This window comes from Triplophysa rosa, linkage group LG5, assembly GCF_024868665.1.
Source record: "Triplophysa rosa linkage group LG5, Trosa_1v2, whole genome shotgun sequence".
Lineage (NCBI taxonomy): Eukaryota > Metazoa > Chordata > Actinopteri > Cypriniformes > Nemacheilidae > Triplophysa > Triplophysa rosa.
Genome location: NC_079894.1, coordinates 8,888,229 through 8,905,660, shown reverse-complemented (window position 1 = coordinate 8,905,660; position 17,432 = coordinate 8,888,229). Strand labels below are relative to the sequence as shown.

General features: G+C 37.2%; 1 protein-coding gene across 3 annotated transcripts; it reads left to right on the top strand.

Moving 5' to 3' along the window:
* Positions 1 to 3,738: 3,738 nt before the first annotated feature.
* eif5a2 (eukaryotic translation initiation factor 5A2) lies at positions 3,739 to 11,153 on the top strand. 3 transcript variants are annotated; one of them, XM_057334833.1, is made up of 5 exons: positions 3,739 to 3,874; positions 4,857 to 5,047; positions 5,156 to 5,260; positions 9,102 to 9,233; positions 9,360 to 11,153. In XM_057334833.1, the coding sequence occupies exons 2-5, from the start codon at positions 4,880 to 4,882 to the stop codon at positions 9,420 to 9,422; spliced, it is 468 nt and encodes a 155-aa protein (XP_057190816.1). In that variant the 5' UTR covers positions 3,739 to 3,874; positions 4,857 to 4,879; the 3' UTR covers positions 9,423 to 11,153. The 3 variants fall into 3 exon arrangements, with proteins under 3 accessions (XP_057190816.1, XP_057190817.1, XP_057190818.1); XM_057334834.1 differs by having other exon boundaries at positions 3,787 to 3,892; XM_057334835.1 differs by lacking the exon at positions 3,739 to 3,874 and adding an exon at positions 3,936 to 3,954.
* The last annotated feature ends 6,279 nt before the right edge of the window (positions 11,154 to 17,432 follow it).

Genomic DNA, 17,432 nt, shown 5'->3' with positions numbered 1-17,432 from the left:
AGATTCGTTGAAGTACGTTTTTGCATATTTCAAGTTTCCATGTGTCTTCACTGAGCAAAGGATTGAGTCTGGCCATAAAGCCCAGATTGGTGGAGTGTTGCAGTGATGTTTGTCCTTCTGTAAGTTTCTCCCATCTCCATATATGATCATGGAGCTCACCCAGAGTAATCATCAGCTTCTTGGTCACCGCTCTAACCAAGACCCTTCTTCATCGATGGCTCAGTTTGGACAGGAGGTCAGCTCAAGTAAGAGATCTGGTGGTTCCAAACCTCTTTCATTGAGGATAAATGGAGGCTACATGCTTCTGTGAACCTTCAATACAGCAGATTTTTTTCAGAAGTCTTCCCCTGATCTGTGCCTTGATACAATCCTGTCTCAAAGCTCTACTGGCAGTTCTTTTGACCTCATGTCTTGGTTTTTACTTTGATATGCATTTTCAGCTGTTGCACCCTTTATAGAGAGGTATGTGCCGCTCCAAATCATACTTATTCAACTGAATTTGGCACAGGTTAACTCCACTCGAAGTGTATAAACATCAACAAGCAAAACTAATGCTTCTGAGCTAAATTTCAAGTGTCCCAGAAAAGGGTATGAATACTAATGCAATGTACTTCAGTTTTTAAGTTTTAATAAATTTGCAAAGTTGTCACAAACCTGTTTTTTTGTTTTGTCATTATTGTGCATGGAGTGTAGATTAATGTAAATTATTTTTAATTTAAAGTAGTTTAAGTTAAGGCAGCAACATAACAAAATTTGAATAAAATGAAGGGGGATGAATACTTTTGCAAGCCACTGTATACACTAGAGCATATTGTATTATTTACTGCGTAGTAATGTGATCTCCAGTTAAAATTATGACAAAGATGTTTCAAGTTTCAGTTTAAGCTGAAAACATTTCTATGTCATCGGATGCAGAGATGAGGCTTTGGACTTGTTTTAGAATTACAGTTTATGTCTTATGTTTGCCTTTTTTAAGTGTAATTATATATACATTATATATATATATATATATACATTTTATGTTGCCAAACTGTATTCTTTTGAATCTGTCTAAAGCAAAGTAATAAGTTACCTGTCAAAAATTAGTAAATAAATTTAAATTAGTAATAATTTAACCAAAATTGATCAAGAGGTCAGAATACAACCAATAGACACAGCAACATAACAAATAAAAGGTTACTCTAGTATTGTAGTTTATTTTAAATTGTTTTAACTGTATTTTTTCCACCTGACTCATTGAGATGAATTGAATCAGGTTTGTGATATTGTTTATGCATGCAGTCAGAAGTAGGGTTGCACGGTGTACCGGTGCTACGGTAGCATCGCGATGCTAAAGCTACAAAATACCCGCAATGCCTCTCTATTTTTGAAACGGTAGTACCGTAGGTAACGTTGCATATGCGCATTAATAGTCATTTGAACACTTACATCTGACTTTTTGCGGTGTTTATCTGATGAATGACTCGGGCGAGATAATGATTCAAATTAGCGTTTTGAGCGAGTTGGTTAAATGATTCACTAACTCAGTGGAAAATTGACGCCACCTAATGGCCGTCTTAGTTCTGCATTAAAGCCTAATATTTCCCTTTATAAAGACTGCTGTATCAATGAAATTTGTCCCACATTTGAATTAGTTCCCACGTGAAAATGATCTAGTGTACTTTAGTATTTACTACAGTAAACTACTAAAACTCATAGACACTAGTGAGTTTGAGTCTTACCATAGTAAATATTTAAGTATACTACAGTATTTGCTGGGGCTGTGCACGATTAACCGAAATATATATCACGTGATCTATGCACAGCTTGTGAGTGAAGTTCGGTAAAATGCTGCTGCACCCGAAAGCCAGAGGGCGCTCTCGTGCAGAAACTCCAAATACGCACTGCAGAAGAAGACCATAATAGAATAGAATAGAATAGAATAGAATAGAATAGAATAGAATGAGCTTTATTGGCCAAGTATGTTTCCACATACGAGGAATTTGTTATAGTGACAGAAGCTCCACAGTGCAACAGAAAGACAGCAACAGGACAGGACACAGATGAAAAAAATATATATATATACAATAATATAGAAATAGGCAATGTATAGAAATAGGCAATGTAGTTCTAGGAAATGCCCAAGGACATGTTTTTTTATCACTGTTACTCAAGCCTCCTCAGGTATTGTCATGATAATAAAGTATATTTATAATGATCATGTTTGACGGGTGTTGCTTTTTTAAATGCACGTTATAAGCGACTCAAACTCGCACTGCTTTTCGAGCAGCATTTCCTACTGATCCCAGAGCCGTGCTTCACGGACAAGCTACGCATAGTGCAAAGTATAATACAGTTTACTATAGTAAATACAAAAAGTTTAATCTAAATCTGTGTTTTTTGTATAGATTTAAATTATGAACATGGCACAGCATCGTGATACTACTTGGTATCGAGATACTTCAGCTGGTATAGTATCGTAAGACATGTTTATGGTACCGTGACAACCCTAGTCAGAAGCACAGCACAGTCCCATTAAAGAAAATAAAAGTAGTTAGGACACAACTTATTTCAGTGATTAATAACTTTGACCTCGCATGTTATTTATAGCCATCATATAGCTTTACAACACTTTTGCAAGTTATATGGACTACTTTATGCTACTTTGTCTTTTTTGGAATTTGGAACAGTTGTTGTCAACCTCGGTTTTCGTTGTAATGTATAAAACAGCCAGGACGTTCTGCTAGATAACTCCGTGTTGTGTTTGTGTGGGAAAAAAAAACTGATAAACATATTTCAAATGACTTTACTGTGAGTATATGATAACAGAATGCTTTAACAGAATTTTTTGTGTGAACCGTTCTTTTAATTGATGTGATTATTACTGTGTGACAAACCCAGATAAAGTACTTTTATTTGTTTCAAATCAAATCTTATACATTCATATACATTAGATGAATAGTCAGTGTAATTTCTAAATTATAGATATATTTTACCTTACAATCCAATATTAAACCAAATGGCTACTTTAACCATACAAATCCCAATTTCGTCGTCATATCTGACGAATTTGAATTCAATCATGAGCAGAAATAACCGTTTAATTATTATTATTATTTTTTAATTGATATAATAGGCTTTATGCATATATTGTTTGGATGCAAAAAATGAATACCTTTAAAATACTTTTATGTTTGCAATACACATAGGAATCAAAGTTTGTAAAATGAGAGTTGAGATCTTAATATAAGTAATGTATATTGGAGATATTTGGAAGAATAGTACTTGGGTCTAATTTAACATCAACCACAATTGAACAATTTCATTTCTAAGTTCATTTTTTGTGATAATTATATAAACTCGGCTTTTTGTGTTACATTAACCTCTATAACGTCAAGTTTCAACTCATCAGCCTGTTTTGTGAAGATAATAATGTTATTCTTGCAATCTTCTGTAATGCATGGATGTCCTTTCTATAATCTTCGCATCACATCATAAGATGATTAAATAACAACACAAATTTAGTGTCAGGTGACATGTTGGCAAGGGAAGGAGGGGTCAGGAAGTGCATGTCACATAGCTACCGCTAACCTCCCCGCCTATTTGGTCTGTTCCACCCTACATTGTGAACATAGTTCAATGAAAAAACTGTACTTTTTGTCTTAACTGATGTCATCCAGCTGTCTTAAGCACAAATACACACAAAAAGCTCTCTAAATTGCTAATGAGACCGTAGGGCACTGAAGACTCTCCTCCCTCCCGCATGCTGCGAAGCTCGTAGCACACAGTAAAGGTGTGTGCGCATGCGCAAATCCTCTCGTCTTTTGTTGGAAGTGAATGACTGGCGTTTTCAATGCTCTACGCTCCAGCATCGCAACATTTATAAGTGAATCCCGTGAGTACAGTATTCTAGGTGAATAAACGTCTGCGAGGGGATTTAACGAAGTCGTTTGATCGTGTGACCAGAGAATCGGGGTGTGGAGTTTGCTTTATATTGCATGCGTGCTCGAGCTAATGAACGTATCAGCATAACGGCCTGCAAAAGTTCACGGTTCAGCTCCGAGTAATCTGTTTACTTTGCTACCAACGATACGCCACAATTTGAGTGTTATCCCACAGCAAATGCGAGGTTTATACGGGTTTGGAGATCTTTAAGCGATTTTCAATGATTGGGTTTTAAACACGGTAACTGTAGTTCCGGTTAAGTTTGTGTGCGGCTGGAAACCGAGTCATTCATCCAGCCCAAACGTGTTTATCGGATCAGGCTGTTGTAGTGGAGATTAACTCTAAACGCTTGTTATTGTGATAGTACGTTAGATTTGGTCATTACGTTTATTAAAATTCGTATACTTGAGCAAAAAGCTAAAAAAAATAGAATTGAGTGTAACGTGGTCTAACGTTACTAGCGTAACGTTAGTGCAAGTGCTCGTAGTATCGCTAAAAAGTTAGACCTCTGTATTCCGGTGAGGTTTTAAGATCAATAGAGTTGTGTGTAATTTATGCAAACTGCGAATTTCTCGGCCGCATTTTTTGTCATTTTATAACCGCAAAACTGCACGTGTTTGAAGTGCTGCAGTGCTTTCCAGGTGCCTTATGTTTAATACTGCAAACACAATTCACATTATCTATTAGCTAAAACGCGACTTTGAGCAACAGCCGTTATATAGAAACAGAAAAGTATTGGTTAAAAACTAGTTTGGCTACCATGTGGTTTCAAACGTGGTAACTTCATCCCACGTGCAGCATGGCAAGGCCATGTTTCTTAACGCACTTCATTTGATACCATCACCTCATCGTAGTCCCTCCTGTACCTTTTATACTGGAATGGTTTGTTCAGTATAACCCACTAATTTCCTTATTCATTTTATTTTTCACAGAATCGTCTGCACATTAACCCATCATGGCTGATCTTGACACTGATTTCACCAGTGGAAATGCTGGAGCTTCTTTGACCTTCCCCATGCAGTGCAGCGCCCTGCGCAAGAACGGCTATGTGGTGATCAAAGGACGTCCATGCAAGATTGTGGAGATGTCTACCTCCAAGACTGGCAAGCATGGACACGCCAAGGTACCTTATTAGTAAACCATACTGCCATGGGACCCTTAAAACTGTGCTTGATGAAATACCACATTTTCTGTGGCATCAAATCTGAATCGTCTTAAATATTTGTTTTAGGTGCATATGGTTGGAATTGACATATTTACTGGAAAGAAGAATGAAGATATATGTCCCTCCACCCACAACATGGATGTGCCTAACATCAAGAGGCTTGATTATCAGGTCTATTTTTCTTCAATGTTTTTGTGTGTAGTTCTTTATTCTATCTGATTTTTAATATCTGCCAGCATTAAAATAAGACCGGTAATGAAATCACACCGTGTCTGCACCGGACGCGACTGGCGTGATGCGATCCATGTAATTTTTTACATATAATGGGTTCTAATGCGTTCTATTGTCTTTTGCTGTCACGCCGCGTCCCGTGTAGACATAGTATAAGGCGGTCCATGTTTTCCTTTAGGTTTGCATTAGGTACATTTTATAGGAAATCTTTTTAAATGACTTTAGATAGTTATGTAGTAATATGCATTCCAAAAATCCTCACCTGTGCACTTGTTGTAGTACAGACACAATCATGGGTTATGCATTATGGACTAGAGCAAAGATGGTAGATATTAACAAGATGCGCCACTGCCATTACAATGAAAGGAGAGGAATGCAACGGCAAAGTCCGTTTACAGAAGTCGTGCCACTCGGCAGCCATGTTTGCAACGCCTCTGGGCAGTTAATAGCAAGTCCACCGTCCTATCTACTTGAATGGGGGAAGGAATAAGTAAACAACATATGTCCCATCATTAATTAAATCTGACATGAACTGTACCATAACTTGGGTTTGCTAAGCTTAAATTGCTCTAAAAATCACCATCTACTGTGCATGCGCGAGAGCGCATGCACAGTAGAGCGCCTCACGAGAGCCCCGCCCCAGAGAATCGTCAGTCAATACTGATTGACGATTGGCTCGTTTCACTGGCTGGCGGGACTTCCTTCGCTAGAGTGGCTGTATTGAGCGTTGCATTTCTCCCCGTGCATTGTAATGGCAGTGGCGCATCCTGTTAATATTAATATCTTTGGCAACGCTCAATATGGCCCCCCAGTGCAGGAAGTTCCACCTTCCAGTAAAAAACAGCCAATCGTCAATCAGTACTGAATGACGATTCTCTGGGGCGGGGCTTTCGTGAGGCTGGAAATCTATAAAAAATGACGATTCTCTCGGGCGGGGCTCTTGTGAGGCGCTTATCAACCTGTCCGCATGCACAGTAGCTGAAGCAACCTCGAAAAAATATCATTTTAGTGATGCATTATAAATTATCGGCCATATCGGTATCGGCCAATAATCGTTAACTAGTGTAAAGTAGGCTTGGTATATGATTTTCTGGGGAAAAAAGAGGTGTAATGGTTACCTTGTTTTCTGCAGTGAATGTTTTCAAAGCAGTTGTCCACTTTTTGTCTTTTGTTTCAGTCTTAGGGAATTTTATATTCATATTTAGATACTGTATATAGACCAATATATCGGTTACCGGCTTCCAATGTTAAATAATTATCTGTATCGGCCAAAATTTACATATCGGTGCATCCCTAATTTTTTTATGCAGTTTAAAACTAGGGCTGTGCAATATTGGCAAAAAAATGATATCTAGATATTTCCCAATAACGATATCCTGCACGGGTCCTGTTTGATAAACCCGCACCCGCATTTGGAATTCCTGGTTAATGCATTTTTAAACATAGTAGTACGTCAATAGGGCAGTTTCGGGAGAGACAACCAACAGTGAACCCACTAAAATATTGTTAGCTAGTAATTGGTATTCTATATTTGATTAGTGATTTATGTAATGTGTTTTGATTTCTGCAAAATTTGTTTAAAATGGCCTATATTGTTCATGTGATATTAAAGTTTTCCTTACCTTTTTTCTGTAGGCTAAAATTCTACCAAAGCTGCTAAAGGCTAAGCTGCCATCAAGGCTAAATAAAGCTTAGAGTACATAACTAGGGATTTTTAAGGTCCTACTTTGGTTTATGGAGTTTCCAACAACAAGTTTATGTACATGGGTGTCAAAAAAACACTATTTCGTAATAATAGGCAGTCATTTTTACCTTACTTCTTGACTGACTTTCAAATGATTCGTTCCGCGATTCATCGGTCTAATCCCCTCCTTTCCGCTAGCCTAGTCTGCTGTGATTGGTCTACCGTGAATGAGGCTCATGAGCTACAGTGTTTGGGGGAGAAGAGTGAAGTTTTTGCAGGCATTCCTAGCAAAATGTAGGCGGGGATTATATGTAGTGACGTAAATCCGCGGCGGTTCGTTTGCGTGATTCAGAGTCGACTCCCTTTTTCCAAGCCAATAACTTTGTTCATTCACCTTCGGATTTACAACTTGGCAGACTGCTTACTTTCAAACACGCCAACATTACACACTGCATGTAATGTGATTTTCATGATCTCATGTTATGTACTCTTTAATGCAGAAAAGGGACGAGGAGCATGATGAGCTAAAACGTTTATTGTGATATGAGTATCGAGTCCTCACTATAGCTGTCCATCAGTTGCACGTGATTGGCTACAATGCTCAATGCTGCAATCAGAAACCAGCTCTTCAGACAGAGCTTGAACACAAATAAGCATGTGTAAAAGCAGCTTCGGATCAGCTGAGGCGAGTCGAAATAGTCTTGGCTACTGGATCCGCGTTCTGCCCGCGCGTGTTATTTCCCGACCTGCACCCGAACCTCAAATGACACATGAATAATTATTCCACCCGTTACATCAAATATTAGCGGTTCACCTGACGCGCATGCAGGACTTTGGTCTTATGTTGTACTAGCTCCACCTTACGTTACCAGGATATTCATTGTTGATATTATTAATGGAGAATGAGAAAGATTTACTCATCAAATCCTGTCATCATTCACTCATTCTCATGTCAAACTTTGTGACTATTACTTGTGCAGAACTTAAAAGAAGATATTTTAAAGAACGACATTAACCAAACAACACCGAACCCCACTGACGTCCATTGTATGGACAAAACCATTGAGACATTTCTCAAAATATCTTTTGTGTTTCTCAGAGGATTCATATACAGGTTTTCAACAACGTAATGGTAAATAAATTATATTTGAATGATATACAGAAATTATATTTTGAGTAAACTATCCCGTCAAGGAAACGGTCTTTAAATGGAATCATTCAAGTGGAAACGCAACACATCACTGGTGTGCGGTGAACTGTGCAGCATACAAGCACACTGGATTAGAAAAGTAGCCTACCAAAAGTCAAAATTTTTGCTCTTGTATTGCTCTTTTCTTTGGAACTGTTCTTAAATCGTTCACCCATGCTCTTTGAATTTTAACCTTATTGTTCCCACATCAGAGCTTTGCATTGCGGCTTTGAAATCAGGTCTATATGGATTTTTTCTTCCGAATTTACAGTATTCGTCAGGAAAACACTAATGAACTCCTCATAGTAACATCACTTCACCTGATGCTGTCCGCTGTGATCGTGTGCGCGAGCACCTCTGCTCCCCGCTGCACCATTTAAGAGCAGACTCGGAGCTGACAGAAACGGCGCGATCGGCTAAAATGCTAACCGCGCTGTGAATGTGAACTCGCAGTGCTTGACTAAAGTATTTGTGAACACTGAGTGCTGTTTTTTGTGGAGCTTAAAAAAACGCGTGACATACTCGATAAAATGATTTCGCACATCGTTAAAACAAGATTTACGATCTCGCACACACACCCCCAGTTCAAACTTAGTAAATCAAAGTTATTGTACAGTTCATGTTTCAGGTTTGATTATTGATCAGAAATGCTATTTAATTGTGATTTTTGCCAGCGATTTTAGAAATTTCTGCCTTCCCCCATTTAAGTAGACCGTTGTCTTGCGATGACGTAAATAGCGGCCTGGAGGCCTTGCAAACATGGCCGCCGAGGAGCACGACTTGCGTAAACAGACTTTGACTAGAGTCCAGTTTTTGTCGTCAAGAACTCGCCATTTACAGCAAAATATTTGATCTGTTTTGTAGTCTTGTGGAATAACATGCCTTTTTCCGCTTTGGTCTCGGCACAGTTGGTCGGCATTACAGATGGCTACCTTTCCCTCTTGAAGGACAATGGAGATTTGCGTGAGGACCTCAAGCTGCCTGATGGAGATTTGGGCAAAGAAATCGAGGGCAAATTTGAATCTGGGGATGAATTTCTGGTCTGTGGCTATTGTTTTTGTACTTGCACTTATATGTGTAGCGTCTGCTGTTTATTTTGATCATTTTAAAAGCACTGTAAAGCTGTGATCTTGTGTTGAAGTTCTATTTCTCTCACTTGTTTTTAGGTCTCCGTGTTATCCGCCATGGGGGATGAGTGTCCGATTGCCATCAAACCCATGAGCTCATAATGAACAGAAGATGACAGTCTGGTTGAGTGAGGGCTTCTACCACAAAATATTACATTTGAGTTCCAAACCGTCACCAAAGTCACAGTCTTCACAAACCACCTAGAATTGCTTCTGTTAGTCAGTTATAAGATACTGGACCTTCACAAATCACTGAGGTTTCCTACACACTTGTTCTTCAGCCATTTTTCTGCATCCATTCCTTTCTTCGTTTCACAGATGCACTTTTATCATTCAGTCTTAAATATGGGTATAGATTTTTAACGCTCTACATTGTGCAGTAAACTTCAGTGATTTTTATTAACGCCATTGGGCCTTAAACTGTTGCATGACAGGCAACAGATTACCTGGAAGATTACCTCTTTAAATGACACTGACTAGTTTGCTGGCATTTTGTACATCTGTATTTAAAGCCTGCATCTCTCAGGTAGGCTCGAGTTTGTCTGAATGTTGCTCTTACAACTTGGCGCTTCTTGGGGTTGCCTGCAACCAAGCAGGCATTGTCCTTTCTTATTCAACGGACTAAAAAGACTTTCTTTTTACGTCACATTGCATTCAGACCAAATATACGATGTAAGTGATCAATGCATTTTGTTTGGCACTTTTAAGTTTTGAAAGTATTTTTTGGAGTTTTAGTTTACCTGACTATTCTGTTCATTCTTCAGTTTAGGCTTACAAAACACACACACTTGTATTTTGGTAGTTGTTTACTCCGCAAAACCCCACCTTATTTCTGTTACATCTTTAAGGGATGCATAAGACAAATAATTCTAAAGAATGGCTTTGAGTTTTGCACTAGCTAATGAGCTGTGGTGCAGTTGTAATTCCATTACCTCTGTAACAAACTCTGTTTGTGTTAAAAGTGGCTTTGCTCAACAAAAACCTGATTTAAACCCGCAGCTTTTAGCTTGTTCTTTCTGTTTTCTTTTGTGTGTACTTACGGACAGGCACAGTGTGCACTAAAGGGCTTCAATACACATTCTTTAAAATTCATATTCTGTATAATCTTGTATGCTACCTTCTTTTCCTTAAAAATGTAGTATTTTGATAATTCAGCTCATTTTTAGTTACTCAGCATAATTGTTTTCATTGTAGAATGTGTATCTTTACATTTCGCTTCCTGTGGTTGTCTTGTTTTGAATTTGATTTATTTGTTTAAGATGAGCTGGCTTAGCAAACAAGAAGGCACTTGGTTGGGCAGAATGTTTTGTCCTAGTGGTGTTTTCACCTGTTCTGAATGTTTGTCAATTTGCCACGTACAGTAAGAAGAATTATATGACTATATAGTATTGGAAAAACACATTGGCATCTCAAACTTGGCAAATGTCTCAGGTTTCCAGCATTCAGGTATTTTGCAGGGCATAGTATTAGCCCTAAAGTCTTTGTCTGTCTGCAAAGAGAAACAGACGGTGGAAGGGTGTTATGGATCTAAATTAATCAACTCAACTTAAAGATATTGCGTCAGTTCATGCCTGCAATTATATGATATGTTATTACTGGATGCATGTAATTGGTTTGTCTCTTGAATTCAGCAGTGCTGTGAATCCTGAAACTATGTCCCAGTAAATTTGCATAATGATAAGTGACGGGCAGAAGGAGACTGTTAAGAAAGTGAATCACGCAAGCAAATGAAAATGATAGCATTCAGTGTTTTCATATAGTGAATGAATATTGTTAAAAACCACAGATGGGATAAGAGGGAACCAAGTATAATAAACTGAAAAGAAAAATAAGGATTCTGTGTCTTTGTTTTTAAACTGTTTGCATGTTTAGTTTACAGTCTTTAAGCCTAGATGCTTAAGACTCAGCACAAATATTTTGACTAGACAACATTCATGGCAGCAATTTTAAGCAAAATCTGCTTTGTTTTCTGTTCATGTTTTTTTTTTTTAAAAAGGGAACAACCTGCCCAGCATTTTTCCTTTAAGGCTGTATGAGTTTGGCCTATACCTGTTGATACAGTATGTAGCATTATCGTAAAACAACTCAAGTGTCATACAGTAATCTTCCATTATGAAATTCTACATAAGTGTTTTTTGGTTTAATTTTTTGGTGAGTTATTGCAAAAATAGTTAAAGGGATAGTGGATATCCAGAGTAATAAAAACCTGCATGTTTCCAATGGAATGTCAACCATTTCAGTGGCTATATACTATAAATGTTGTTCAAATAGTGTCAGTATAATGGCTGGAACACACTACAAGACTTGTTAAAATCGGAACAGATTTTTTTAAACTAGACATCATACACTTGCAGACTTTTTGAAAGTTTCAGATAGAAACACACTAACTGATCAAATCTGCAGACTGGCACAGACTTTCTGCAACAAGTCCAGACTGAAAATCTGAGCAAGTCTTGTGTATTTTAGCCTTAATCTTTTCACTGCAATAAAAAAGCAATTATAATGAAAGCTTTATGTAAATTTAACTTAGTTATGGATTACAGTGTTGGTTTTGTTCGTTGAGACAGGCCATAATGCACTGTTGACACAAGATGTTTGACCAAAATTGTTTCCTGAACAGTGCATATTTATTTTGGAGAGGTTACAGTTGCCTAGTTGTGATATAAGTTTCGTTGCGAGTCTTGTGTCCAATTTAAATTCACAATATAGTGTATAAAGTCTGGTCTAGTATTAACAAATTAGTGACCCTTTCTGTGAAATCCATTATTAATGTCACTATGATTTCAATCTTTGACGTGGCCTTACTCTGTCAATATTGAATATATAAAGTTAATGTTACAAAAAGTAGAAAACCGTAGATGACTTAAAACGACTAGCTGGGTTTTCACTGGCAGGGTGACATTTTATATTGTATCCACTAGATGTCGCTATAGTACAGTATAACTTGCGCCCCAGCTCTGCTTAGTTTGCTTTTCATCATTAAAACTTAGATTGACAGGTTATCTTCCATTTTGCTGTTAGCTTCTCCCAGTTTATAAAAGTGCTTTTAGGCATTGCATGATTTTTTTTTTTACAGAAAATGTGCTCCTCTGGTGTGAAATGAAGAGCTCTGTTTATATTTCTCCGCTCTTGAATCTAGAGGTAGACATAGACTCAATGCAGATGTAGATGCCTTTTCATCCATCTGGTCTTATATGTACATGCGTGTTTAACCAAACACTCTGTTCCACCACATCTATTACTCGTTATACACACAAATCCAGGGGTGATTCTTGCTTGTCCGCACATGTACGGCTGCACATTGCTTCCATATGGAGAAAAATCTAATTTATTTCTAGGTCCTCAGAAAAGCCTTGTTTCATTGTTGGGTCATGACTGACAGCTGGTTCTCACCAAGAAGATCAAATTTAATACAGCACTTTATGTTCTGATTCTTTTCTTCTTCTGAAAGTGAAAACAAATATGTATTGTAATAACTTTAGATGTGGTTTGTATTCATATAGTGGCATCAGATCTATGGCGCCTGTACTTTATAGTACATAAACTGTCTGGTTTTCTAAAATGTAGTTGTTTATATGTGTCTAAGTGATCCCACATTTCACCGGAGTTACTGCAGTGAGAGAATATCTAAGAATGAGTTTGTATTATTGCATGTCCAAGTAGAAATGTTTTTTTCTTTTTGCCATCTGACTTACAGGTTCACTTTAATAAGTGTTGCTTGGTCCTACTAGAAACACAAATCTATTTTTGCTTTCAGTGTATATAGATGAAGGATAATTTTTTTATCGTTATGATTGCTGTGAAGAAAATATTTTGACTAAAATATATTATGCCCAAATGTGCATACATTTATGGGTTATAGGGGCTCATGTTGTTCAAAACCTGTGGAACACATAAGAAGAAATTTTGAGAAATGTCTGTGTTTTTGTGTCCATGTAATGGAAGTCAATGTTGTTTGGTTACCAACGTTTTTCAAAATATCTTCTTTTGTGTTCTGCAGACGATAGAAAGTCATACAGTTTTGGAATGACACGAGGGTAAATAATGAATAATTCTTAATTTTTTTGTGAACTATTCCTTTACTAACAACATATGGTACGCAGCCTGCACAGAAGGTGGTGATATTTGACAACTGCTGTTAGTCATACATTATTGTGCTTTGGTTTCCAAGCACTATCAAATCAAAACATGATCTAAATAACTGTTCTGGTAAAAAAAACAGCAACTCACTTCTGTTCTTATTTATACATTTTTTATAAATACATTTTTAAGAAAATTTATTTTTAAGAAAACCCAATGTCACTTAAAATGAGCATACATGGCACATTGTGGTTGATTGACCTCTGACCCATCATTTAAAATCTCTCATCCTAAACAGTGGAGGTGGTTTTGTTTTGTAGGAAACAAGAACATTTCAGTAAATACGAGCTAAAGCCTTCCAGCAAAGAAAAACGCCCAGTTCATCACAGTACTCGCCTCTCTGAGGGTCAGTAAAGTGAGTTGAGTTAAAGTATGATTCATTCTGCTCCTGTGTAGTCAGAGCTAATGCATACCAGGCCGTCACCACCTCGCCCTGATCCCAGATCAGAAGTAACCTCACTGCAATCTGCCGCTGTTGCAGGGATGAGTTCAAAGCCCACCCGACAGAATCTTGATACTGTGTCTATCTGATTACATTCTCTCTTGCAGCTGGTTTCACAGAAATAAGTATAGAAATATGAAATATGATTGATATTAAAATTCAGCCAACCAGCCTGAACACCCCATTCTGTGTTGGCTGGTGTGGAGACATTCTGAATGCTAAACATTTAAATATGTCCATTTCATTTATTCAACGACTTCAAAAGAGCCAAATGAAACATTTACACTCCATTGTTTGGGCAAAACGATGCTCACAACATATGCTGGGGTGCAAAAACCAACAATGTTAAAAGGGCCACATGGTTTAGATTATTTGGGAAAATCACCCTACATAAATTGCCATTAAAGGGACCGTTTACCCCAAAATACAAATTCTGTCATGATTTACTCAACCTCGAGTTATTCCAAATCTGTATACATTTCTTTGTTCTGCTGGACACAGAGAAAGATTTTTGGAAGAATGCTTGTAACCTTAACAGTTCTTGCCACCGTTGACTACCATAGTTGGAAAAATGACAATTGTAGTCAAAAGTGCCCCAGAAAGCAAACAGGCTTTCCTACATTCTTCAAAATATATTCTTTTGTTTTCAACAGAACAGCAAAATGTATGCAGATTTGGAACAACTTGAGGGTGAAGACAGAATTTTCATTTTTGGGTGAACTGTTCCTTTAAATGTTGGAAAATATCCTATGTTAACATTGAAATATCACTCACAGCATTCTGCTAATAAAGGAAGGTTTTTGATGGTCAAATTTGTGATATAATGTTAGGTTAGAACTTAGAAAGAGAAGAGTGAGAGAGTGAAAGGATAGTAAAGGGTGAAACTGTTAGTCGCTTTCTGTTTCTGACCTGCACCTCACACACAGTAGAGGGATTTGGTCTCCAAATCATAACCTCCTCTAAAGTCATTACTTCTGATTTGAGTGGGGTCAAAAGAATTACAGCACTTTGCCATATGAAAATGCCTTGTTTATTACAGGATTAACTTAATTTCCTGTACATTCCTTTGTAATGCGCAAACTGGGTCTTTTTCCTTACACCTACTGTATCAGCATGTGGAGTTCTTAGTCCTCTAAAAAAATATATAACAGCTCATGTCACAGAATACTGTACATATATAGTGGCCCAGTTTCTTAGTTTAGCTTAAGACAGGAATATGCCTTAGATAAATTAGGATATTTAAGTCACTTTTATTAAAATGCCTTATATAAAAACATTACTGGTGTGTATCTTGAGACAAAACAAAGGCAATTACATATTTAAAGATATGTCAGAGCAATTTATTTTCAGTTAAGACAGCTCAAACTTTCATTTTAGTCTGGGACTAGTCCTAAGCCTTGTCTGTGAAACCGGGCAATTATCATTCTGGGTAAATTTTGGACAGGACAGTTGGGTTAAAATAAACCAAACTATGGCTTGAAACAACCTAGTATTTGTGTTTTGTCTAGTATTAACACTAGTATTGGCATTTGTCTTTATGGGGCGGTTTCCCGGACAGGGCTTAAGACTAGTTTCAGACTGACTTAAATGTTAGAGGTGTCTTACTCAAAAACAACTTGCTCTGACATATCTTAAAATATATCGGTGTGATTGTTTTGTCTCAAGATGCCCACCACCAGTGCTGGGTAAGTTACTCTGAAAAAGTAATTAATTACTAGTTACTAATTACATATTCAACAGCGTAATTAGATTACTGTACAAATTACTCTCTCCAAAAAGTATTTAGTTACTAATTACTAATTACTTTCTATATCCTACATCAACCTTGATTAGTTAAGTGATTCAAGGATAGGCATGAAAGGGCTCTTTTAATTCATTCAAATAAATAATATTAAACTACATAAAGTACTCTTATTAACTGACCAAAGTATTACAAATGTGAGAATTATACATTAAAGCACAGATTTTAAAGTTAGACTTTGAATTTTGATGTCAATTCCACTATTGCACACACATATATTACACAAAGTATTTAGTTTAATTACATCAAAAGTAACTGTAATTAAATTACAGAAAAAATAAGAGTAAACCCTTACTTTACTTTTTCAAGGAAAAGTAATTAAATTACAGTAACTAATTACTTAGTAACTAGTTACACCCAACACTGCCCACCACTAATGTTTTTTGTAAAGTATGTTTTTAAAAACGACTTAAATATCCTAATTTAACCAAAGCCTGCCCTGTTTTAAGATAATCTCTGTCCGGGAAACCGCCCCCATATGTCACTGTGAAGAGAAACAGTATTACATCAGCTCCCAGACGAGAAGCCGAGTGTAAGCAGTTCTGTAGTTAAACCCTTTTGTGTAGACATGATATTCTGTTTAGACCAATAAAGTACACACAAATGACATCATAACCTTCTTGTATCTTTCGTTGTCATTTTCCCTTTGATTATGGTTCGTCTATGAGTTCAGATTGTTGCACATCAGCGTGTCGTATTCATAAATGTTCCAGCCACACGGATAGCACAATCTTTTTTAAGGGAGTGATTTTCTGGAATTGCTTCTGGAAGTGATTTTGTATTTTAGCCAATGACTCAGTGTACTTTACACCACCTTTCACATTCTTTTATAATGACTCGGAAACTTACAAATATGTATGAAGGTGAGATTGTAAACTACAGAAGCATTCGTCCATCATGTGTTGATTGGCAAGAATGACTCGCTTTAGTAAGGACGCCCTGTTAGCAGTATTAAGGTTAAGAGCTGTTAGCGTAGAGTCAGGTGGAACTATGGAGGAGTTGTTTTTTCTAGAGGAGGTAAATATGATGCAGTATTATTAAATAAGCTGTTCGGTTTGCTTCGGTTTCACTGGGTCATTGTCCTTTTATCTGGACTGGTCCGTGTGTGTCCCTACAGGGGTTCAGTTTTCATGGACTCATAACAGAGTTGACACTTCCCATCACCCCCTCTTTAGGTTCCTTTTGAAGTGAACTAGCAGAAAGCATGAAAGGTGAAGCACCAGATGAAGAGCACTGGAGCTAAACAGTTGGTTTTCCCCGCCCTGCTTTCCTGTAAGGTTATTGAATCCATATTTGTGTGGGTTAGAGGAATGAAAAAACATCTACAGTATGTGTCCCCTTTCGAGTGAGGATCCATGTTTTTCAGAAAACTTTTACAGCCAAACCAAAGCAAAGAGTTTTCAAACGTTATCTGAAGTGTGCTCTGTTAGTGCAGAATTGTTTAGATAAGATTATGACGTATTTGGTGGATTTTACATTTTTTTCAGAAAATTTAAGACGTTGAATTCACTCAAATGAGATGCAGAGCACAGGTAACTAGTCCAGTTCTTTGACATACTAAGATATGTTTTGGTAAATGGTTGCACACATGTAAAACAGCTCAAATACAGTTGAAGCATCTTGTTAATTCCTATGTTGTCTCCCAGCAGTCTCCAACAACAACAAAAAACGTTTCGTCTTTTTGAATACTGGACCACGTAATTAAATCAGCATTACAATTCTTAAAAAA

Coding starts and splice junctions, on each gene's coding strand:
- eif5a2 (XM_057334833.1), top strand. CDS start 4,880: ATGGCTGATCTTGACACTGATTTCACCAGTGGAAATGCTGGAGCTTCT. Junction 5,048..5,155: donor GCAAGCATGGACACGCCAAG/GTACCTTATTAG, acceptor TATTTGTTTTAG/GTGCATATGGTTGGAATTGA. Junction 5,261..9,101: donor TCAAGAGGCTTGATTATCAG/GTCTATTTTTCT, acceptor GTCTCGGCACAG/TTGGTCGGCATTACAGATGG.